This window comes from Sardina pilchardus, chromosome 11 (genome assembly GCF_963854185.1).
Source record: "Sardina pilchardus chromosome 11, fSarPil1.1, whole genome shotgun sequence".
Classification (NCBI taxonomy): Eukaryota; Metazoa; Chordata; class Actinopteri; order Clupeiformes; family Clupeidae; genus Sardina; species Sardina pilchardus.
Window position 1 is genome coordinate 32,881,403 of NC_085004.1, and position 24,101 is coordinate 32,905,503.

The 24,101-nt window shown below is 46.6% G+C and overlaps 2 protein-coding genes across 6 annotated transcripts in view; one reads left to right on the plus strand and one right to left on the minus strand.

Moving 5' to 3' along the window:
• Positions 1–245: 245 nt before the first annotated feature.
• loxl3a (lysyl oxidase-like 3a) lies at positions 246–18,413 on the minus strand. 5 transcript variants are annotated; one of them, XM_062549448.1, is made up of 15 exons: positions 18,144–18,413; positions 17,071–17,380; positions 16,477–16,640; positions 14,217–14,434; positions 10,124–10,322; positions 8,798–8,981; positions 7,868–8,022; positions 7,049–7,219; positions 6,155–6,310; positions 5,540–5,699; positions 3,769–4,012; positions 2,230–2,345; positions 1,541–1,677; positions 835–946; positions 246–722 (listed from the first exon to the last, which is right to left on the minus strand). In XM_062549448.1, exons 1-15 carry the CDS (start codon positions 18,357–18,359, stop codon positions 649–651), a joined length of 2,616 nt encoding a protein of 871 aa, XP_062405432.1. In that variant the 5' UTR covers positions 18,360–18,413; the 3' UTR covers positions 246–648. The 5 variants fall into 5 exon arrangements, with proteins under 5 accessions (XP_062405432.1, XP_062405428.1, XP_062405430.1 ...); XM_062549444.1 differs by lacking the exon at positions 6,155–6,310; XM_062549446.1 differs by lacking the exon at positions 6,155–6,310 and having other exon boundaries at positions 17,071–17,417; positions 18,144–18,275.
• Positions 18,414–23,116: 4,703 nt separating this feature from the next.
• Positions 23,117–24,101, plus strand: part of kctd8 (potassium channel tetramerization domain containing 8) — a 16,800-nt gene continuing 15,815 nt past the window's right edge. Inside the window, exon 1 of the mRNA XM_062549261.1 lies at positions 23,117–24,034. Coding sequence (XP_062405245.1) covers positions 23,188–24,034 — 847 coding nt within the window. The 5' untranslated portion in view covers positions 23,117–23,187. The remainder of the gene's footprint in view (positions 24,035–24,101) is intronic.

Here is a 24,101-nt window from a genome sequence, read left to right on the forward strand (position 1 = left end):
CTACTGGTTTTTCTTAGGCTGGTAGGCCTGGTTGGATTGGATGTATAACCTTTTAAATGGCATTACTGGAATTCTAGGCTAAGTGCATTCAAATGTCATTTGACTTGCCATTCCACAAAATTTGAAACTCCAGGGAGCTGACCCATTTACTCAATGTGCTGTAATGGCATCTTGGTTACCCCATGTAACCAAAATGTAAGTCAGTTACCATCATTGGGACGACTCATTGGACACAGATGTGTGGCCTTGATGTGACCAAAGAGCATATTGTATTTTGTAAGCCAAAGACATGAGAACACAGGAATATGTACGTCCTATGTACAAAGCATACATAAAGGTGGTAGATTAATAATCTGATATGAAGAGACCAGTTACATTTACAATGTATTGACCCATTTAGGCAAGATATTTAATATGGACATTGTTCTTTGAATGTAGTGAAAACGCTTGGTCTTAAATGTTGGAAAAATTGAATACAAAAGAATGTGCATATTCCACTTAACATGGAAAAGGTGTCCCTCGTCTTTGAAAAAGTATTATACATAGAAACATGAGCAGACCTGTCATAGTACAATATGTAAATAAATAAGTGTACTATACATTCTGATTTAAAGAAAAGGAACACATCCTGACGTCTGTCTTGAGATGTTAAGAAATTTGGTTGTTATGCTGTCCCGGATAGTGTTCAAACTTCTTTTCTTCCTCATCACTAAATGAACCACCTGCAGAAAATAGAAATACAAGTTGAAGATGCGGCTGTGGGTGGCATTTTGATTATATATTTCACCTGCTATAGTTACAAGAAAACTCAAGTTATTAGGCCAACACACTTACCGAAGTGGCATTTGTGTAGCCAAACACGATTGCCATCATATTTGCAGTTACACCTCACACCATTGTTAGTGAAGTCACTCTCTGCTACATCAAAGTTGGGGTTTATGATTACCTTGGTAGTAAAGCAAAAATAAAAATAAGAATGAGTGAATCTGATAATGGTTGTGCCTGAATGAGTCAAGAACAGTCTCTCACTGTCCCTGGAGTACAATGTCTGCAATGTCTAGCAAGACCAAGGGTCAGTCAGAGTGAACTGTAGCTCTTATAGCACATGACTCACTAATCACTAATCATGACTCACAAATATCCCCAGACATACTTAGGCATGAGTCTTATGACCAGTAGAGGGCAGTATGACCCCTATAAATCCATGCATCCATTCTTGCACAAGGTCCTGATAATGCAATCCACATGTACATAGAACCCACTGAAGGAGCTTCATGTGCTGGATCATCATGAAGAATTAAAGACACTTTCATGTCACAATTTCATTAAAGGACCTTCAGAGTTATTTTTACCTTAAGTTATTTTTACCTTAACATAATGTTTCCAATATCATTTTGATGACACATAACTTCATAAAATGATGAACGGCACTTCTGGCATTGTCTGCCCTCTGCCCTCTATAGGCGATTACCAACCTAGCAACTTTCCGTGTACTGTTCGGGTAGGAACATTATTAGCATTCAGTTAGCAGTTAACTTACCTGCAATATGTAGTTCCCAGGTTTAACATCAGTGATATCAATCCACTGGCAGTCGATATCATGGCGGTATACATCCCAACAGCCGACTGTGATGCCTTGTTCACCAAAGTTTGCACATTCATAGCGCTTAGACACGCCTAAAAACATGAGAACAGGCCACACAATTCTAACCACCTGAGGTAAAAATATGTTCTCAGTTCCAAATCATTAAAGCAAATCAACTAAGATGGGAATAAAGATGGCTAGTCAAAGAGCCACGTACGTACCACAGTGAATGTACAGTGCTATCTGAGCTAACCACAAATGTTTATTAATACAAATTCCTTTGGTTAAACTGAAATTACTTTGCTCATTTCAATGTTTTTTACAGACAACTATAACAGAAAGGCTGTTAACACTTTACTTCAAGGTATCTGTATAAGAGTGACATGACACTGTCAAGAATGTGTCATAAACATTATAAACAAATCATTAACGTTTATGACGTAACACTTCTATCACTCATTTCTGTCAAGTGTCATTTGTTTTTTGTCATGACAAGTTAGGGTTAGTGATAGTGTCATGTCACAGTGTCTTGTCACTCTTATGTAGATACCTTCATGTAAAGTGTTACCAAAGGGCTCAGAATATTTGGGCTAAAGTGTCAGCAGGCAGGCGAGTGGCTGAGAGATTACAGTTGGCATCATTACCCTCCTGGCACTCTGTGTCCTCCAGGCAGAAACTAGCCTTGTGTCCGTCAGCCACCTTAGTGCCGTTTAGGTCAAGCAGGTCGTAATTTGTAAACACCTCCATACTATGGTAATGCCTACAGGGTTCACAGACATTTCAGACACACACACACACACACACACACACACACACACACACACACACACACACACACACACACGCACACAGACATGAGGATATACAGGCACAACCTTCAGTGTTGACAGATACGGAGCATATTGCGTCCAGCTCAGTTCAGGATAACAAAGCCACATCAGACCTTTGGCCAGACCACCTAATGATCATCTTCTCATATCTGTATCCATTGCTGGGCAGTGACGACTTTTCTGAGCTAAATTCAGAACTGATGCCATGGTGTAAACATTGGTCTCTCTTTGGCTTCACACTAAAACCAAGTGCATCCCATTGTGACTTCAGTGGTTACATAGTTAAGACAACGGGCCAGTGGGCCATCATGACAACTGAAATAGGCTTGCTGGGAAGAAGCAAACTTGCATTCGGGAAATCCACTTGTGCTTCATCACTGTCAACTGAATCACTGATTATATTAAAATACCTTTGAGAAAGATGTCACATGCGCTGCCATGTCACATGTGCTGGTGAAAGACGCCAGTGTGACCCTCTAGCGTAGGCTAAGCTATAGCATGTGTTTTTGTGATTAAAGGTAATGTACCTCACGCTGCCTTTATTCTATGGAAACTAAAGTCTGCGGTCTGGAAAGTGGACTTTTAAATACTACATTATGGAAAAAACCTACCACAGAGATGAGTGCAAGGGAAATGTGCTCTGCACATTGTGTTCCATTAATTGTCTATATATCACAACAACATACATACTGCTTAACCTCTTCGTTACTGAGATATAACTTACTTACTGTGACCCTTTTCAGTATTACACACAACATAGTCAACACTTAGTTGGATCCAATACGGCCATGCAGACATGTGGGTGTCATGCGGGGAAAAGAGAAATCACACATGGAAAGACAACAGACAAAGATAAGTCACCACAAGCGCAAACCTGCTATTTTCCAGCCAGAAGCATGCAGTAGCAGCACATGTGGCCATCTGGGCCAAAAGTGACCGCCGGTTGTGCTGAAGAACTCTCTGTCTACTGTGGACTGGCGCCACGCCAAGTAGGACTCTAAATGACTATAGCAGACTTCAGAGGAGAGACGCTTGCATCACAGATTCCTGACAGGACCCGAGACCGCCTCTAGCTCGCCATGGTGGCTATATTTTCAAAGCCCAAATTGAAGTTGTTCTAATGCAGCTTTACAGAGTAACACTCTCAAAATGATTTTAGCACTGCATTCCATTAAAGGAGTAACTGTCTGTGAAGAACCCTGACTGGGACCTTAGAGGTCTTTAGATTACCATGCTACTTGTGCTGTTAAACAAAATGTCATTCACAGCCTAATAGTGACACATGCGCAATGGGATGGGACCAGATTAGAGCAGCCATGCTTTGTGCCGGGCCAAAAAGAGTCCACTGTTTACCTATGGCACTCGTGCCACACCCAGGAGTGGCGGCCGAGCTTGGGCCGGAAGTCGGCGCGGCCGATGTTGTGGATCTGCGAGGAGAAGCGTAGGAGCCGGCGGTGGCCGTAGGGCCATTTGGCGCGGGCGGCCGACTTGGACAGGCAGTTCTCCTCCGCAGCACAGTAGAGCAAGTGGAGCGGCCGGTCCTCGATGTACGCCGACTGCTCCACCAGGGGAGCGTTCAGGATGAGGTCAGAAGCCGCTGGAGAGAAACAGGAAGCGAGGGTGGACACACGGAGAACACAGAGCAGTCAACGCAACGCAGGACACTTGAGCGCATGTCAACTATGCACACCACAAAACAAACAAGCAAACAAACTCAAGGGATGTGCCTCTCCACAGATGTACTTGAACACTAAGATCTTCAGGCTTATTGAGGATCAGTGGACTCATACTGGGTCAAATTCAGTGATTCAAAGGTGTTCTTAGACAATAACACACATCCTTCTTGTTGCTGCCTGCTGTACACATCTCACACACCCCTGCTGGGTACATGGGGGTGGGTTGGGGGTAAGAGTCAGACTTCAGAGAGCATACAGAGAAGCACTGTTGTGAAGCACTGCCTGTCCATGCAAACCACTAAATAAACACACAAACAAACAAACAAACAAACAAACGGAAAATGGAAAAGAAACTGATGTTCCTCAAGGAATGTTAAGAAAGGGTTGTGCCTGTGCCATTTCAAGGTACTTCACTTCTACTGCACACTTTTAAAATATGTTCTGATTTGTTGTTTGTCAAACTAATCTTTTTTGGGGGGTGATTGCCCGCAACCTGCACTGTGCACACAAGTACCTGCCGTATCTGGCTATTTATTGTGCTTACAACACTGGCAGGACACACTGTACAGGCTGTCAACATTTATTTCACTTTACCCAGTGAAAAACACTTTGATAAGATCAAAAAAGGAAAATGGCAAAACTAGGAGCCTGAGACTTGATAGTCTGTGACACCTTGGTGAAAGGTTGTGGATTTTTGAGCTTAACAGCCAGCTTAACAACGTGCTAATTGGCTGGAACTGTTTATGGGGGCTCGAGTAATGGAGATCTGTGAGGAACCATTCACTGAATTCCACAAAAAAAGTATTCACTATTTTGGACCAGTGTCACAGGTTGTCATTTTGAGCAATGTCTCTTCTCAGACTACTGACTTACAGTACTTACAATTGTTTTGTCTCTTGATTTTATCAAAGTGTTTTCCACTGGGTAGGCCAAAATAAATGTTGACATTCTATACAGTTGTGTAAGCACAATAAATCATCAGGCACGGCCAGGGACAGATTACTGAACTGGCCCTGAAGCCCAACTTCTGTGTGAAGTTACTACGCTATCCACCCCTGATATCTGAATGAGGCCCCTCAGTCAAATAACATGGGTTATGTTACGTGGTGTCTTAATAGGACGACTTAACCATGGATTATGTTAGGAAATATTCACAATATGCTATCCGTACAGTACCCGAGTATGGTTGACCCCTAAAGTCTGGTTTGTTTGACCAGTGTGATGGCGTTGGGCTTGGTACGGTTGGGCTTATGATCGTACCATACTACAATCATAGAGCATGGCAGCTCAACCGTGTCTGGGTCCAGTTTGATAGTGTGCCCATGGGCCCTGTGGCTCATACCTGCCTATGGGTATGGCAGGTACCTGTGACAGTGTATCATCTCTGAACAGCAGACTGCACATTCAAGTCTACTTGCTCTAGATCTCAGCCGTGACTGGACACTCACTGTCTGTGCAGATGACCCCTGCGGAGAACTGCGCCCCTGCTCTGCGACAGCTGACGGAGCGGTCGTGACGGCAGTCGGCCAGGGTCATCTCGTCCCCCGTGCACTTGACCCCGCTCAACACCATCTCTGTCACATTACTGCTGTCCCAGTACCACGTTTCCTTGGCAACACCACACACAAACACAAACAGGACAGCGAGAGAGAGAGAGAGAAAGAGAAAGAGAAAGAGAGAGATAGAGAAAGAAAGAGAGAGAAAGACAGAGAGCAAAACAGAGGGTCTTAGCTTCAAACTGAAATGAGCCAACAAGATTGCTATGTGGATTAAAACACAGACCTTTCTCTCTAAATGTTATTCTGAGGAAGGTTTCTTGGTGACTTGGCAGAGAGTGAGGATATTTTTTTCCATTCAGAGTCTTTCCAGGAATTTTGGCTGGAGGGATTTTGAATTGGTTTTCTACACTTTAACTGCTATTGTTCTACAGTTTGCTTTTTTGCTCCAAGGGTGCTTTTCAGCAAACCTTGAGTCTGAGATAATGAGATTGACTATAGCAATAAAATAATAATAAGTATTATTACTATGACAAGCTCCCGCGCATGTCTCTGGTCAGTACTCACTGTGATGGCGTGCAGAGAGTTGCCGAGCCCTAGCTGCCGACAGGCCACCATGGCCTCTCGGGTGGTCCAGCCTTCACTGCACAACGTGCCCCACCTGGACCCCACATGCAACTCCACCCGACCCTCGTAGTCCGTCCTGCCCCCCACCATTCGGATCTGTGGAGGCGACCCTGGATAGGGTCAGCATGCAACCTATGCTTCCTCTGAATGTTACATTTGGTCTACAGCTTTGACCATGACAATGTCATTTTTCATACATGGCAGTATGGCAGTGGGTTACAGCGTATGGCGTATGTATGAGGCCAGTCCTACACAGCACTGCCCTAGTGTCAGATCATGACAATTTAGAGAGCAGCATGAAGGCCTTCTGCAAGGCCATGAGAAATAACACCTGAGCTACAGGGTTTTAGGTCTGTAACGCCTTTGTGCTTTTGTAATTCTGCATTCTGTGTGAATGTGCAGAAGTATGTTGTAAATCTCCCAGGAGGTATCTGAGAAGGACTGCTGTGGCTGAAAGCAGGGGGGGGGGGGGGGGTTGAGTGCGCACGTACTGTATGCTCCATGTTAGGCATGGAGTACTGCAGGTTAGGCTTGTGCAAGCGTGTGGAAACTCTGCTTTGATGGCAGGATGTTCAAACGGGTGCCTAATCCTTAAATTTCAGAATAATAAAAGCGAGTCTTTGTGCAAGGTGAGCTCCGACAGCGCTTGAGATTAGGAAGCGTGGAATTGTGGGATTGCAACAGTGAGGGAAGCCTGTGGGCAGTATCACACTCCTCTCCTCTACTTCCTCTCCTGTCCTGTCCTGTCCTGTCCTCTCCTGTCCTCTCCTGTCCTCTTCTCTCCTCTCCTCTCCTCTCCTCTCCTCTCCTGTCCTGTCCACTCCCTGGGCTTACTCGTAGGCCACTGCTGGCATAGGTCAGGCCCAGCTGTCTGCAGACCACCATGGCCTCCCGCACCGTCCAGCCATCCCCGCAGATCAGGCCCCAGGCCTTGGTGGCGTTGCCGGTAGCAGCCAGGACCTCCACACGGCCCTCCACACCTGTACGCCCTCCACTGAGACGGATCTGAGCAAGATGGGGGGAGGAGACCAGGATGGGGGGAGAGCAGGGGGCAGGGTGGGAAGCAGCAGGAGGGAGAGAGAGAGAGATACAGAGAGACAGAGGGGGAGAGAGAGAGAGAGAAAGACAAAGAGGGAGAGAGAGAGAGAGAGAGAGAGAGGAAGAGACAGAGAGAGAGAGAGGGAGACAGCCATCTGCACTTTAAACATGGGTCAGCCACCACATGTTTTAAATCTAATGCATGTACTGCACTGTGTGTCTGGTGAGTGAAGCAAGCGATTGCTTTTGAGCATCAATATGCCTGTCAGAGCATGCACGACTAACAGACATACATTAGCCAGCTATAATATACAACAGAAGAGACTCCCTCGGCTATTCACTCTACACTCTTTTAAAAAGGGTTCTTCAGGTGCTATATAGAACCATGCAGGCTTTAAAGAACCCTCCTTTAAGGAACTCTTCAAAATTGTTTAAAGAACCATTTAGGGGTGCCATATATGAAGCATGTAATAGAACCATTTTTGGTTCTATGTAGCACCTTTTTTCTAGAAGTGTAACGCGAGTGTGTATTTGTGCATCTGTTCTGATAATCCAAGTGCATGTCTATATTTCTCAGGTCAAACAGGCTAACGGCATGCTGGGGGTTTTTCTGACCGTCTTCTCGAATGCCATGTAGGGGACGTTGCACTTGACGGACGCGTCCTCCACGTGGTTGCAGTCCTCAGACGAGATGCTCTTATGGGGGCAGTCCCACAGCGTGCGCTCGTCCCCGCTGCACTGGACCTCGTTCATGTAGATGGGGCCCATTCCTGGACAACGGCCAGCAACGACAAACACACATCATCCATCCAACCACACTGTGCTACAGCTGACAGAAGGTTTTACATTCTGTACACAGTATATAATGTATTCTGAAAAACACACCAGTCTAATCAGTACTTATGTACTGTACTTATGTCAGTGTGCTGTTTTCATAATTTCAATCTATGGTGTTTAACTGAACATTGCTCTTGCTACATTATAATACACATTTTACTGTAAAATCTTGTACGGTTATTGAGAATGCTCTTGCATTTAGAGATCATTTTGTAAAACTGCTTCAAGAACCCATTTCTGATCTTTCTAGTTCTTGTTAAATATCAACACAATAAAAACACATTTCAGAGGTCTGCTCTATCTCTGCGATAGCCTGGGAAAACCCATGTGACCTTTTGCCAAATTTGGGATTTGCTCTGCAGGTCCATCTGGCCAAGAGGCCATTGCAGCCCATTTCCAATGTCCCCTCAGGGGCACGCAATGCAATCGCTAATCCGGCACGGACGTGTATTACTTTGGAATTGAGCAAACAACTGCATTTAAAACCTTTGTTTACAAGACTGTTACACTTTTGAAATGATTTGGTAAAAGTTTAATGCACCAATTTAAGTTTAATTTCACTGTTAGTTACGCCCCTGCTGGAAGTCCTAAGTCAATGAACCATATCCAGGCCCACTCCCAACTGTACAGTTGTGAAGGTCTGGGTGTTCCCAGGCTATGAATGATGAATGAAGATGGCCGGAGGTTTGGGCCACGGCCGGCGCTCACCCTGGCCCATGCGTGCGCCCGTGAGGGCCTCCTTGGCGCTGCCAAAGCCCAGCTCCCGGCACACCACGCTGGCAGAGAGCAGGCTCCAGCGGTCGTCACACACCGTGCCCCACTGAGTGCCCTGCAGCACCTCCACACGGCCCTCTCCAGCACGGGCACCGCCCCGCAGACGCACCTTAGCCGCCTGACACACACACACACACACACACACACACACACACATGCACACACAAGGCTTTCTGGGTGACACTATCCTCATTTGTTTCTAGGAGCATGGTGTTTTGTGGACAGGACTGAAGTCAGCTGAATAAAAAGTTCATCATATCATCATTAATAACATATCAATTAATGTATTAACTTTCTTGCTGGTATGAAGAGCTAACCCTATGTGACAGTATTTTGACAGGCTAGTTTTAGTCCACAAACATCCTGTTTACATCTAAACTATCTTGGCTGAGAGGTAATCACAAATTAAACCTATTTTGCAGGAACTGGGTACTGCATGGAAGTGTGGAACAGCTGCTGAAGGTACACCCAAGCTAAGGTAAAGCGAGAAAGATTTTGATTCTGCTCTGATCTGCATGCATAAACTGTTCAGAGATCAGGCATGCTGGTTCAAAGTGAAATGTGCTCCCAGTATTTGGAATGAACCTGCAGCAGGTGTGAGGACGACGGTGTCACTGTAGTGCCCCGGAACAGCTGGGCTCAGGAACAAGACCTCAACTCACCTGATCTAGCACTGCACTGATACATATGACCTGCACGCTGAAACCAGCTGCTCTATGTGTGTGTGTGTGTGTGTGTGTGTGTGTGTGTGTGTGTGTGTATGTGTGTGTGTGTGTGTGTGTGTGTGTGTGTGTGTGTGTGTGTGTGTGTGTGTGTGTGTGTGTGTGTGTGTGTGTGTGTGTGTGTGTGTGTGTGTGCGTGTGTTGGTGAGTGTGCCAAGTGCAATTATGTGTATATATGTGCCCTACATCTAATCTAGCACAAGTCGTATTCGAAGTGTTCACTCGTTTTCTACATAGGGCACTATACTACTGTATAACACTATATAGTGAATGCGTGCGTGAGTGAGTGAGTGAACAAGTGAATATTTCAACCACAGCTTTGGTGTTACTAGCAATTCAACTCTATTGATGTGTACACAACCCCAGACCTAACAGTAGGTGTTACTAGCAATTCAACTCTATTGTACACAACCCCAGACCTAACAGTAGGTGTTACTAGCAATTCAACTCTATTGTACAAAACCCCAGACCTAACAGTAGGTGTTACTAGCAATTCAACTCTATTGTACACAACCTCCAACCTAACAGTAGGTGTTACCAGCAGTCCCAGCCTGTGCTTCCTCTTCTGGATCCTGGTCTGGGTGAACTGTGGTCCAGGGACACAGCTGACCACTGCTGGGCCCCCTCCAGCACAGGGGTAGCTGCTGTTGGGCTTTACGAACTGCATGTTACAGGCCGACAGGTGAACCTCATGACCTGTGCAGGACACCGAGTGAATCCGGTATGGAGCGGAACCGCTGGAGAAACATGGAGAGAGAGACGCGGTACATTAGATTAGATTCGATTGGATAACTCACTGAAGACTGCAGCCATGGCAGTAGAAATGTGAATATAACACTACTCTGCTAGGTGACACTCTTGCTTGGTAACCTTGTTAACTTTGCCTGACACTCAGCATTTCCCTCTTCTGATTCTGTGAGCCCTACAGAATATTATGAGTAACGGGTACCAAGTGACATCCAGGGCAGTGCTGAGGAATCTGATTTATTCCCCGTCTGTCTGCACTATCACATCTGACATGCAGTGAGGAGAGAGGGGAGTCTGGGGGACAGCACAGAGGGCCAGACATCTCAGCACATATTCAGCATTCCAACAGAGTGCTGAGAAGCTGCACTGAAGACGGGCACAGATTACACAACTAGTGTGATAGCAGCACGCTCTACCTTGCCAAGTGCCCATCTCTAACTAGCCACCCCTGCACCCCCCTCGCCTCCTATGTGGCTACAGGAGGACAGACCACCGGCAGACCATTACACTGTTCACCCAAATGGCCTCCATGTCCATTTGAACCCTCCAGAAACCAGATGAACTATCACTCCCTCTAGACTAAATCGTCTAGAGGGAGTGATATGTCTACCTGTCATTTTGTCATTTTGTCCGAACTATGTCTACCTGTCATTTTGTCAAAATTGAGTTATTGACATATTCTTATTTTGTGACAACTTCATATGGTGAAGTGAAGCGTTTCTTGAAGTTGCATGCATTTTTGCACATTATATCTACTGAGGCTTATTCCTCTTATCAATAGAACATACCTCAGAACTGCTCAGAACTCCAAGGGGATGTAATGGCATTTTAAGGTGAGACAGGTTCAGAGAGATATAGCACTCAAAGTCATGCCTTTTTGCCTCTGCCTCTACAATCGGTATTATTGTTTTACTGTACGCATTGACCCTGCATGGCTGTCCAAGCCCAAGCCGTCAGACTTTTCACAGAGACTCGCCAGATCACCGGCTTTACTTTCACACTCGCGTGGCCTTCTGACACGGACGTCATAAACTGCGTCTCAGGATGCACATGAGCCCAATGAGCTGATCAGACACCAAACACACGTCTCAACAGCGCTCCGCTCAACAGCACTCCACTCCGTTCAACATTTGTGTAGCCTGGCTGCATCACAGCCTTAAAACGCCCACACAGCATGGTTAAGCCAGTGGATCTATTTACAGTCAATCAAATGCTATCTTTTAATAAAAGTCAAAGACGGATAAGCGTGATGAAGGGAATAGTTGTTGCGTTGGCAGACAAAATGATATTACATGCTCATAAACCACAGGAGTGAGAATAAGATGACTGTCAGGCCTAGCTCTTAATTTTGCTGTAATGACATCCAGGCCGCCACGTTTCTGAAACTCTAGCTGCGTGCCTTCGACGACATCGTACTCACACCCCTGGGGGAAATCTTTAGCCAATGAGTCACCGCCGCGCTGTGATCAACACAGATGAAGTCCCATCCAGATCTAGCCAGACCAAGTCCATCATTTGCTTCTCTCTCTCTCTCTCTCTCTCTCTCTCTCTCTCTCTCTCTCTCCCTCTCTCTCCCTCTCTCTTCCTCTCTCTCTTTTCTTCGGCATAATGTTCTCTATTACTCTATATGTAGTTCATTCTCTATAAACCAAGTCCTCTCCCAATTAGAAAGACTTTACTGCCATTGTAAGCAGAGCAAACTACAGAATTAATAATGCAACTCTGATTAGTCAAAAATGAAAAACAACATATAACACAAAAAGACAGAGTGGCAACCAATAGTGCAAGACCAAAGAAAGTATATAAATATGTATTAAATACTGCAGGATTAAAAATAAATGGTTTAATTATTGCACTCCGATGTTTCTCAGGGCTTATTAGAATTCCCTGGGCTGATGGCCTCTCTCTCTCTCTCTCTCTATCATCTCATACCCTCCATCATTCCCTCTGATTTGGTCTCTCTCTTCATCACTCATTCTCTGTTCACTCTATTATACTTCCTCTCCCCTCCCCTCGGTGTTTATCATTTTCTCTCTCTCTCCCTCCCGCTCTCTCTCTCTCTCCACATAAGCTGCATCTGACAGAGTTTGTCACCCTGTAGACTTGCTTGCATTTCGCCATCTGGTGTGAATCTCAAAGGTCTGAAAACGGCGTCTCATGTCAGATGTGGATCGTCACCCAGATACACACTGCTTGAATTTCTATGGGGATGTGGAGAAAGAGGGGAGTGGTATAAAGTCCATTAAATCAACCAAATGCCACGTGAGCCTCTCCACCATACAGAACTCTAGAGGAGCTACTGTTGCTTCCACATCACCTGATCTCACGCTCTATGGACAGAGACAATAACATCAGTCACTTAGAGAGGCAGTGTGTTTACATTGCAAGCCTGGATCCTCAAGTGGACCCCTTGTTGGAATAACGTATTTCACCGAAATTGCATCAGTCTTATATATTCTGGCCCTCAATTCTCACTTGCATATGGAAACAATCTAGAACCAGACACCGTATAATTATCAGTTCCATTTGACTACTGTAACACAATGCCTCTCAATGCAGAGGACAAAAATTGCCATTGCTAATCAACTTTTATCTCAACAATGCTAGCATCATTTAGCATCAAGCTTAATGTTAGATAATGAAAGGCCAGATCATGCATTGGACTCCTGTTCCCCTGCTAGCACACAATGCCAGGTTTCATAACAGAGCGAGTGCTTGCATAAAGCTCTCTCTTGGCATAACCAGCCAGTAAACTGGCCTGGCCTTCCAGCATCCTGATATATAACATGATTCACGGCTGAGTTTGTGTGACAGCCATTTTCCATTATTTTGTTAGTGTTGCATATCAATCACAGTGAAAATGGGAATGTTTCTTTTTTATGATAAAAAATTACTACATTCTTAAACCTAGGACCACAAATATTTTAGATGGAAGTAGTTAAATCCTGTGTAATGATATATTTGCTTACTCAAAAGTAGCCTCTTCAGCCTGCCAAAATGCAAAGTTGTAGTATACAGACATGCAAATGGAAAAAGAAGGAAATCAAGGAGTCTTCAAGCCAGTCAAAACAAATCAAATGAAGCACTGATCTTTTCACCAGCGCACGAGTAAACAATGCTTCTGCCCATAATCTGTGTTGGCTTTAGTTGTTTTCTTCAGGAGGATGAAAGGCTTTGGCATTCTACAAAACACGTTTCACTCACGTTTTTCAGATCACACATTTTGTGCTAATTATCCTCCACATCCTCTCCCTCAGTAATCACTATTGTAGTTCAGTATGAGTCAGCTGTCAAACAAACCCATCTGGAGCTGATCTGGCATGTTTAAGTTTGGCCTTCCCTGTGTTGTGTACACATCCAGTGTTCACATTTCGACTAAAGTGAGGGCACACACCATAACAGTGGTTAGTGGTTAGTGGTTATTCATTTCTGAACTTAATAAAACCAAACACTTCTTATGCTCAGACATTGGAGGTATGATATGTGAGACTCTAAAAGTTATATGTTATATGATAATGTCCTGGAAATGTCATAAAAAAGATTTCAGAGTATTCAACAGTTTGACATCAAAACCAAATTGAAAGAGCCAGATGTTAGTCTGTGTATTTTCATACTGCAAATAATTCAGAACATGGCATCTAGTTGACTGCAACCTTTGCTAACTGACATAGATCATTAGGCTACTTTTCAATACAGTTCTTTTAGATACACCTGTTGACTACATGTTCTGGTTGACTGGCAGGTGCGCTGATTTCTTTACCTCCGCCTCATCCAATAGTTTTGTATATTGGCCATTACCTCATACTTAATGTGCCCTCTATCTTTACACAGGAAGTGACTCCAGCAGCTCACCCATCATGCTAAAGCCTTAGCTTCTCACCCACCTGTGGGAGGGCCTGGCCCCAGCCTTCTCTGAGGGGAATCCCATCATGCCGCAGACCACGCGGGAGTTCTTGGCCGTCCAGCCCACGCTGCAGATTTGCGCCCAGCCTTCCTTGTACTTGACCTCCACGAGCCCCTCGCTGATGGGCAACTTGGCGGCCGCTCCAGCTGACAACGCCCGAAGCCGCACTTCTTTCAGACGGTGCTCGTCCACCTGCATCTGAAACATCACATTGTACTAGCTGTGTTACAGTCATTTCCTGTGTATTAGCTGCATTATGTATAAGCCACAGCACAATGTTTTCTGCAAGCTAAAAGAAACAATACCATATGAATACCATATTAGCTGTCCCCGTGTATTAACCTCATAGCTGAAGAGATTTTGCTAAATCAATGTATAAGGCACGACTAATAGTTGGGAAATGCCGGTAGATCAGCTCTGACACAAGCAACAGGAAGGATTTGATAAACCAAATCACCACTATGATGTGGCTGTGGTATTATACGTGGTAAAACACTGCCTAATGACCTATACAAGAAAAACATTGTCTGCAGTAAAGCAATAAGTAAGTCAAGATGCCTAGAAATTAGTTTGAACACATTGAACATATATCTGTTGCATGAACTCAAAATGGTTTTAAGAGTGGTAAAAGGATTAATGACAAAACTATCCTTATAACCAACCATATCAACCACTGGGCCTGAAACTGTAGAATAAATCACTAACAGCGTCTGTTACACTTTCTTGGCTTATGCTCTGAATCTCAGCAAGTACAAACACGTGTTTTATGCCTTTAAATTTCTATCTATCAGTCTAATATGTCTGTCTAAGATGTTTAGAGGTTGTCATATTACATCCAGGACTGTAAATAAATTCTTCTCATAATTCATATGAAACTCTCCTGTGTGTTAGTCAGTGACGCTGTGGAAGGGAAAATGGCACAGATTGTACTGCGGAAGGAACTCGCTAGAACAGCTTGTCCGATACCTAGACCATGTGAGTCACAACCTCAAATGAACTCTCTCTCAAAGCCCGTCCTTGAACGGGAAAAGTCTTAAGATGCTGAGATCAATAAAAAAAACTAAAAGCACTTCACACGAGAGGTTCCCTGGGGAGTGCTCAACAACAAAAGTATGTAAATAACCCTGCGTGTCTCCTCTCACTCATATACTGGAGAGAGAGAGAGAGAGAGAGGGAGAGAGGGAGAGAGAGAGAGAAAGAGAAAGAGAAAGAGAGAGGGTGGGGAGAAAGAGAGAGGGAGAGAGAGAGGGAGAAACAGAAAGAGAGGGGGAGAGAGAGAGAGGGAGAGAGCGAGCTCCGTGTTCTGTGGCCTCCCGCAGGACCAGCTACACTAGACTGGACCGCACCGCGCCGCGCTGCACTGCATGCCTGTGTGGGGAAACAGACGCTTTCCCAGTCATCTGTTCGGGCGCCCATCCAGACGCACAGTCTGGACTCAACGCCCCCCCTCCCCACCATCCCGACACACACACACACACACACACACACACACGCCTCACCCCTCCCACCCCCCGACACACACACACAGCAGACACACCCGCCCCCCTCTCCTCCTTCTTGCCTTGCTATGCCCCTCCTCTGTTGGCTTCGGTGCAGTGTAGGAGAGACTAATTCACTGCAGGAGTCGGCTGGCGAATGTTCTGGGCCTGGGAAGAGAGTGTTGGTCACCAGCCCCAGCCTGCTCCCCCTCTCCTGACCCCACCTCCTGCTAACCTGTCAAGTGCTGAGTGCCGACAGATCCACTCAGAGATGGACACGCTCTGGACACTCTTGCCTGAGACGGCAGGTGGACCACACCAGCACTGCTGTCACTGCTATGCACAGCCCAGTCATATAGTGGCCAAAACTACAGTGTGATTGGTTCAATCATTAAAGTTTAATGGGTGATTAAATCTCTTTCCAATACAAATGTTAGTGGTGTAAGTGACTCAATCCATCAAAGGAGTAGAGGCTCAGTGGAGCTGCAGTGAGGAGTGTTGAGTCATCTCATCTGTCATAATCACCTGTCATTCCATAGTGCCCACAATCAAACGCACTGAGCTGCCATCCTGGCTAAACTGTTGAGGGATACCGGAGCAACACAGATGTTTTTAAGACTTCATTTTGAAGGCAACTGTGCACACTGCACAGCAAGACTAATGTTTTGATGTTCACTACATCTTCACCATCCTGGCTATTTGAACATGTCTTCTTTTAATGACAGAGCTGCCTTTAGAACTCAATGTGTGACGGTGTTTCACCTCGATGATGTTCGAGTCCACAAATCCAGGGAGCCTCTCGTCCTTGCAGACGATACCGGTGTCCTCGTCGTGCGTGCAGTCGCTGTTGCCCCACCCACGGTGGTGGCACTTCTCGATGCTCGTCTCTGTGCCGCTGCAGATCACATTGTCCAGCAAGATCTTTCCTGGACAAACCACACAACCATGCAGCTAGCTCAGAGCAAAACAAAGTGGATATGGAGGACTATGTTGAAGCTGTCTAATGTTTAAACAGTCACAGCCTTAAACATTTTTTTTCCAATATAGGCCTACAGTACTTTTTGTGCTCTAATGTAGTTAATCTATTGATTGCAGTTATTGATTTTTAATGTTGATATATTACACTACAATTATTATAGATTTCTAATGTTGATACATACATTACATTTCAGGTATTACTGATTTTTAATGTTGATATATTAAATTGCAGTTCTTATTGATTAGTAATATTGCTATCTAAATAACTGCTGATGCATAGTCAGTCAGCAGCACATGCTAGGATGTCTGAGCGGCTTCACTGCTCAGAGCTGTGTGAATTAAGACACCACAGCTGACACTCTAACAAGCTCCACTCACCTGTGCCAGCGCCGTACTTGGCACTGTGTGACCAGGCGGTGGCAGAGACAAAGCCAAGCTGTCGGCACAGCACCATGGCATTGGCCAGGGTGAAGTCATCATCGCATATGGTGCCCCACTCGCCCTGGTAGAGGACCTCGACGCGGCCCTCGTTGTGCTTGCGTGGGTATCCGGCCAGACGGAACTTGATCTTGCCGTCCTGCGCGGGTGGTGTTGTTTGGCACAGAAAAGATGGCAGCCAACATCCCAAAAGCAGAGCCACAACAGGCTCCCAGAGCCTGGACGCCACCATTGCAGAGACTACCGTGCACTGCAAATATGCCGGTTTGACAGCAAGTCAAGACAAGCTGTGGTATAAAAACAGACACTATCTTTATAGACTGGTAGCTGTATGTAATGTTAGAGAACAACTGCTCAGCAGAGGAAATTACAGCATGTCAATAGACCATGCTTGAAAAGGATACTCTACAGAGACAGCAGTCTGCCTAGAGAAAATAGCTATATTGGTCTGATATAATATACATGTCATCATTAAAATAAAGCAATAAAGGTAAACAAAATCATAAAATACATTTATGACACTTTTTAAACTAAACTGACTGTTGTACTAAATTTACCTGAAAGACAGTGAAGACATAAATCTAAAGTTATGCTAGAGGGATGACAGAAAACCTCACGCTAATCTGAAAAGCAATTGCAATGCACACATGCAGCATCATATTGAGTGCAAATCAACACATTGTGTAAACATGGGTTAGGAAAAACATAATACTTAGGGAGGATTTTTCATTTTTGATTGACAGCATTTGTTTTGTTTGACAAAAATATATACAGAAAGTGTGAAGACTGAATAGTACACATTAGAAACGTTCAACGACAATCCTTTGACATTAATGCAAAACGGATTTCACTCCAACACTCCAAGTCTAGGAGGACGTCAGATAACTTAGTTCCAAAGATGTGCATCTTGACACGTACCTGTTTTCAAGCAGGTTGTGAAGCTTAAAGTTTCCTTCAGTCCTGGATATTTATTTATTATCACTTCATAACTATGTTAGAATCTTGCGGTTTACCTCTGTGTCCCTGAAGTCTTCGGAGAGATGAGGCAGCTGAGGTAGGACGTTTTGGAGAGTGAGACAAGAGTTCCATCCAACTGTTACTCTCTTCCAGTAGCGTGGGGAGCTAGAGGGAGGTAGGGGTTGCTCTGGGATTGTGGTGTAGCCTAGCGCAACGAGCGTTGGCCCTCCACATCCTTTAACCTGATCCACCGGAGCAGGCAGTCCTTTCATAGAGAATCAAATTCCTCCAGTCGTTACGCGGCACGTTTTTGTCGTCTCTCAATATTGAAAGTAAAGGGTGCGTGTGTGTGTGAGAGAGAGAACGACTCTCCTTTATTTCGAAATTATGGTATTGTGATTTGGGAGTATGCCAATGTGGTCTTGGACCCTGACACGTGATATTTGGCCATCAGAAACTGATGTTGGCAGATGTTCTTACTCTGTTCCTGTGAGAGATTGCAATCCCGGGATCCATTGGATTTTGGAATTGCTCCCCCTATTGGAAACTTACTTCCACTGCATCCAAACTCATAAAACCCGGCGACTGGCAACTAATGAAATGACTGCCGTGAGTACCCCCCCCCCCCCCCCCCCCCCCCCCCACACACACACACACACACACACACACATTGGCTCTCTCAAACACTATCTCTCTCTGTTATCTGCTCTGCTTGCCTGCTGTATTGTCAGTACTGATATTGTTTAACACTGTTGAATTCAGAATTCAATGAATGAATAGAACTCCCAAGGTTGTAGCTTAACATATCAGGGTCACACTTGTCAAAATCGATGGTTTGACCAGCCCTGTGAAAAGGATCAGTTCTCCATGTGTTTTTGCCTATTTAAAGTCCAGCATGATTTTCTAGTAAATCATCACATCAGACAGTGTAGTGTAATACCTCATACACATAATACACATCAGGGATCATTCATCACACAGAAGTGTCCAGGCAGGAGCATCCATTCCGATCTGGAGCAGGCACAGTAGGCTGTTCATCAGACTCCCATCCTATCTCCCTGACAACAGCTACTCAATATTCACCCTTAACCCCCAAGGCTAAGACTACCGTGCCTCTCCTCCACTTGCAGAACCACATACTGCGCTACTCACAGAGCACGTCTCTCTCAGTGAGGGCCCCCATCATGCCTGCCTCTCTAGCCCTCTCTCTCTCTCTCTCTCTCTCTCTCTCTCTCTCTCTTTCTCTCTCTGTATCAATTTCCCTTTTCTTCTCTTCCCATCTCTGCTATAGAAAGCCCAGGAAAGTAAATGCCAGTTTGCTGTGCACTCTACCTCATCCAAATGTGTTGTTGTTTTGTAAAAAGAAAGTGGTAGGCCTAATGTAGGGAAGTGAGTGGAAAATACAACCTGTGGATGATGATCAGGTGTTCGGTGCGCAAGGCCGGGTGGTGTGGGGTAAAGAAAGGTGGTGTTAGGTAAGGCCGGGTGGCGTGGGGTAAAGAAAGGTGGTGTTAGGTAAGGGCTGGTGGTGTGGGGTAAAGAAAGGTGGTGTTAGGTGGGGTAAAGAAAGGTGGTGTTAGGTAAGGGCTGGTGGTGTGGGGTGAGGGCGGGGGTGGTGCTGCTGGATAGAGATCAGAGGAGAAGGCCTGGTGGCTACTGCTGTTCCCAGCTGGAGAACACACACAAGCATACCTCCTATAGAGCTGCATTTTGTAACAACCCCTCATTCTCTACAAGAGCTAGTACAATGTGTGTGTGTGTGTGTGTGTGTGTGTGTGTATTGCGTTTCCGACGGAGGTTTTCAGAGTAGGGAGGAAGCTGCAGGTAACCTTGGGCCTGATCACACACTCAATAGTCACATCACACAGCTGTGGGATGCCTCCCCTTCCTGTGCAGGGTTCATGCAGAGCCCTCCGCTGGAGCTGATCTCAGCGAGTCGGACACGGCAGAACAGGAGTAGAACAGTGCATTACACTGGGCTTTTATAGAGACTTTTATCATTTGTACAAGCGCGCCTTGGGAAATCTAAAAAGGGTGATGTTTTTGTTTGACAGTGTTCCTCTGCGCTCTCAAAAGAGTTTTGCGGTTCCAATCTGTGCCTTTTAAGCACACAGGAGACACTGGGGTTGCCTTGGCGCTGCAGCCCAGAATCGAATTTCATTTCCATGAAATTGGTTACTGAAATGGCCGCCTGAGTTGCTCAAACAGAGCACGTCCCTGCTGAAACAACAGAGCCACCCCGTAAAGGGTGCCATTTACGACCGCCAGCAGATTCAAAACCATCTCCAAATGTCACCCTTACCAACGCTATAGAAAAGCGTGATATGCAGAAAGCATGTGTTTTTTTTTATCTTACCTTTTGAAAGTGCCGTTGTTAAATTCAGGGTCATAAAGTGAGCATGGCCCGCATAGACTTATAACGTCTGAATGGAATGACACGGTGACTCTGTGTTTATTGTCGTCCTCAGGGGGGGAGGCTTTGATTTTCTCAGCCAGCTTCCAGCTACTGCGGAGGGCAGGTCAAAGTCACTTCATCTATTCTGTTGCCATAAACGCAGTGATGCATGGGCTCTTGACTACCTGGAGAGCACTAAGCAGGTTGGCCCCCTTCGCTTCGTGTCGAAACGCAATCAGGGAGCGGGGGCCTCTGCCAAGTATGCGCCTCCTGATTGAGTTTGAATTGGCTTCCCCCCCTAGCTGGATATAATCACCCCAAGCGGATGAGATGCCAAGATGCTGAAGATGAGGTGAACTTCACTGTTCCCCTGACATTGAGCGCTGGCCCAGCCCCAGTCTAGCTTGCTTTTCCGATCCCCCAGCCAATTCAAGGCAACAGCAGCGCGTCTGCACCTGGAGGGCAAGGCTGCTCGTCGTGCATCTCTAAGTGGTCTTACCCTTCAGCCCCGTAAAACGCCTGATTAAAATAGGCACCTGAGAGAGAGGTGAGCGGGGTCACGACACCTGCCAGAGTCTTTCTGCCGAGGCAAGCACTTCCTGGGCCGACCGACCAGCTAGCCAGCGAGCCAGCCGGGACCGGTGAGAGGCAGTCCAGTGGAGTGTTTGGAGGAGATCAATTAATAAGTTCCTCAGCGGTAAGCACCTTCCTGTTTGGCCCTCTGTCTGCGGGGAGAGATTGGGGAAGTGTCAGTGCGGTCAGTCAGTCAGGGAATGTGTGCATATTGGAGAGGATTAATGACCTTGTGGGCTGATTGCGAGCAGACAGGAGCGTCGGAGGAGCAGTGAGTGTGTGTGTGTGTGTGTGTGTGTGTGTGTGTGTGTGTGTGTGTGTGGAGGGGGGATGTTTGTTGTTGTTTCGGACTCTCTCCTCCCCCAAGGCGCCTCTCTCTCATCCCGAAAGGCAAGAGAGCAATCAGTGGCAGTGATTAACAGTTCACCACTGGAGGGAGTGTCTCATGCTGACTAAACCCCCCCCCCCCACACACACACACTCAAACTACTGAACAGTTCTCACAGCAAAAGACCCTTCACCCCCCGCCACCTCACACACGCTCAGAAGCCATGTTTAGCGTGAGTCAGGCACAGATAGGCAGTGCTGTAACAGAGCAGCAGTAGTGCTGTGAGGGATGAGGCGTTGTGCTAGACTGGGGAGGCAGCTGGGAGCCCTGGGAGAGTAATTACCTGGCTAATTAAGGCCTAGGTGTAAATGGTTACCAGGGAGGCAGCAGGTTTTGCAGGTGCAGAGACAAAGCTGAGATGCACACCTGCGGAAGCACACTCTAACACTCCTCTCAACATCTGGCTCCATCGCCAGAGCTCCATTCAAAACTACTACAATGTGAAGACTGAGGACATTACTGGGCAGTTATTAGAGGTTCTGAGTAAGTAATGTGACGTTCAAGTATGTAATGTTCAAATTCCATTGATCAGAATATATTAGCTGTTCTGCCAATGTACAGTGAGTTCAGGAAGATGCATTAGAGATCAGATGATGCACTACCTTGGATGGCTTTTCATACATATATAATGTTTTAAATTCTGTCTATCTATCTATTTATCTATCTCTAATGTCATACAATATGGAGTTGAATCAAGAAAAACGGATTCAGTGGCCAAAATGCTGATATGATAGCACTAGGGTTGATACACGCTTCATGAAGCTTGTCATTACCTCTGATTATTCTCATGTCCATTAGATGGTGCTGTGGACTATTTTTCATGAACTCCATGGCAATGGAACACAGTCATTATGTGAGAACAATTTTTATGTGTCAAGACAATTATATGGAAATGACAGCTTCTGTGTCAAACCATCACACCACATTTATGAAAATGGTCTTTAACACGAGTTCCTAAACAGATGTTTTGTGGTGCACGTATGATGATGGATCACATGAATTGCTACCTATAGTCAGAATGTTTAGCTAAAAAGACCATTATATATTGAATATTATATTGATATATTTCTCAGGCATTTTCAGGACCATAGACTTCCATGGAGCCCCAGTGGTGTGTGGCTAGTGTGTGTGTGTGTGTGTGTGTGTGTGTGTGTGTGTGTGTGTGTGTGTGTGGATGTGTGTAGCTTTAAAAGGCAGAGCCCTTCAGCTCCGTCAGCTCCTCCCCTCTCACTCCCTCCATGATGTCATGGTGGCTTCCCCTGCCGCCTGGACAAATGATGATAGGAGGTGCTCGGCACACGCTCTCTCTCCCCTCTCTCTCCCCTCTCTCTCTGCCTCCCACTCCGCTGCACTCTTCATTACTGGAGTGACGACGGCCAAGGGAGCTTGTCAGCCCTCTTTCTCTCTCTCTCTCTCTCTCTCTCTCTCTCTCTCTCCATCTCTTTCTCCCTCTCCCACTCTCTTCAGCGCCAGCAGAGATGTAGTCCTCTCTCCCTCTCCCCCAAACTTCAGCACCCTCTCTGAGTTCCAGCGGCTGGGTGTCTTTTCCTGCTCCTTCCTCCTGCCTTTTGATCCCTCCAGCACAAGCTCACCTGCCACCTGCTCCATGGATCTTCTTTGAGCTTCTTTTGGAGATTTCAACCTCATTTGTATTTTCTATCTATTGATTTTTTCATCGTGGGGTTGGCCTGACCTGTCCTCTTCCTTTCCGATTTCTCTCCGCTGCTGTCGTCCGGCGAGGACCATGGCCATGAAGGAGACCATCCTGCCCATCAGCGAGGTGTCCGGCCCGTGCCCGTTCCCGGAGGTGGTGGAGCTGAACGTGGGCGGGCAGGTGTACGTGACCAAGCGCTCCACGCTGGTCAGCGTGCCGGACACCACGCTCCACGCCATGTTCACGCGCTGCCCGGCCCGCGAGCTCCCGCGCGACTCCCGCGGCCGCGTCTTCATCGACCGCGACGGCTTCCTCTTCCGCTACGTGCTGGACTTCCTGCGCGACCGGCAGCTGGTGCTGCCCGAGCACTTCCCCGAGCGCGAGCGGCTGCAGCGCGAGGCCGAGCACTTCCAGCTGGCCGAGCTCCTGCGTCTGCTGGGCCCGCGCGTCTCCAAGCAGGGCTCCATGAACGACGAGGGCTGCCAGAGCGACATCGAGGAGAGCTCGCAGAGCAGCGAGCAGCCCGGACGCAACGCCCTCTCGTCCGCCGCCAACGCCAACGCCAACGCCGTCTCCGCCCCGGGCAAGCGCTCCGGCTTCATCACCATCGGGTACCGGGGCTCGTACACCATGGTGCGGGACAACCAGGCCGACGCCAAGTTCCGGCGCGTGGCGCGCATCATGGTGTGCGGGCGCATCGCCCTGGCCAAGGAGGTGTTCGGCGACACGCTCAACGAGAGCCGGGACCCCGACCGGCCGCCCGAGAAGTACACGTCGCGCTTCTACCTGAAGTTCACCTACCTGGAGCAGGCCTTCGACCGCCTCTCCGAGTCGGGCTTCCAGATGGTGGCGTGCAACTCCACCGGCACGGCCGCCTTCATCAACCAGTACAGGGACGATAAGATCTGGAGCAGCTACACGGAGTACATCTTCTTCAGTAAGTTCCCTCTCAGGATATACTTTTACACAGTAGCTGTGCTCAAGGTAAGGATGTGGCGAGTGTG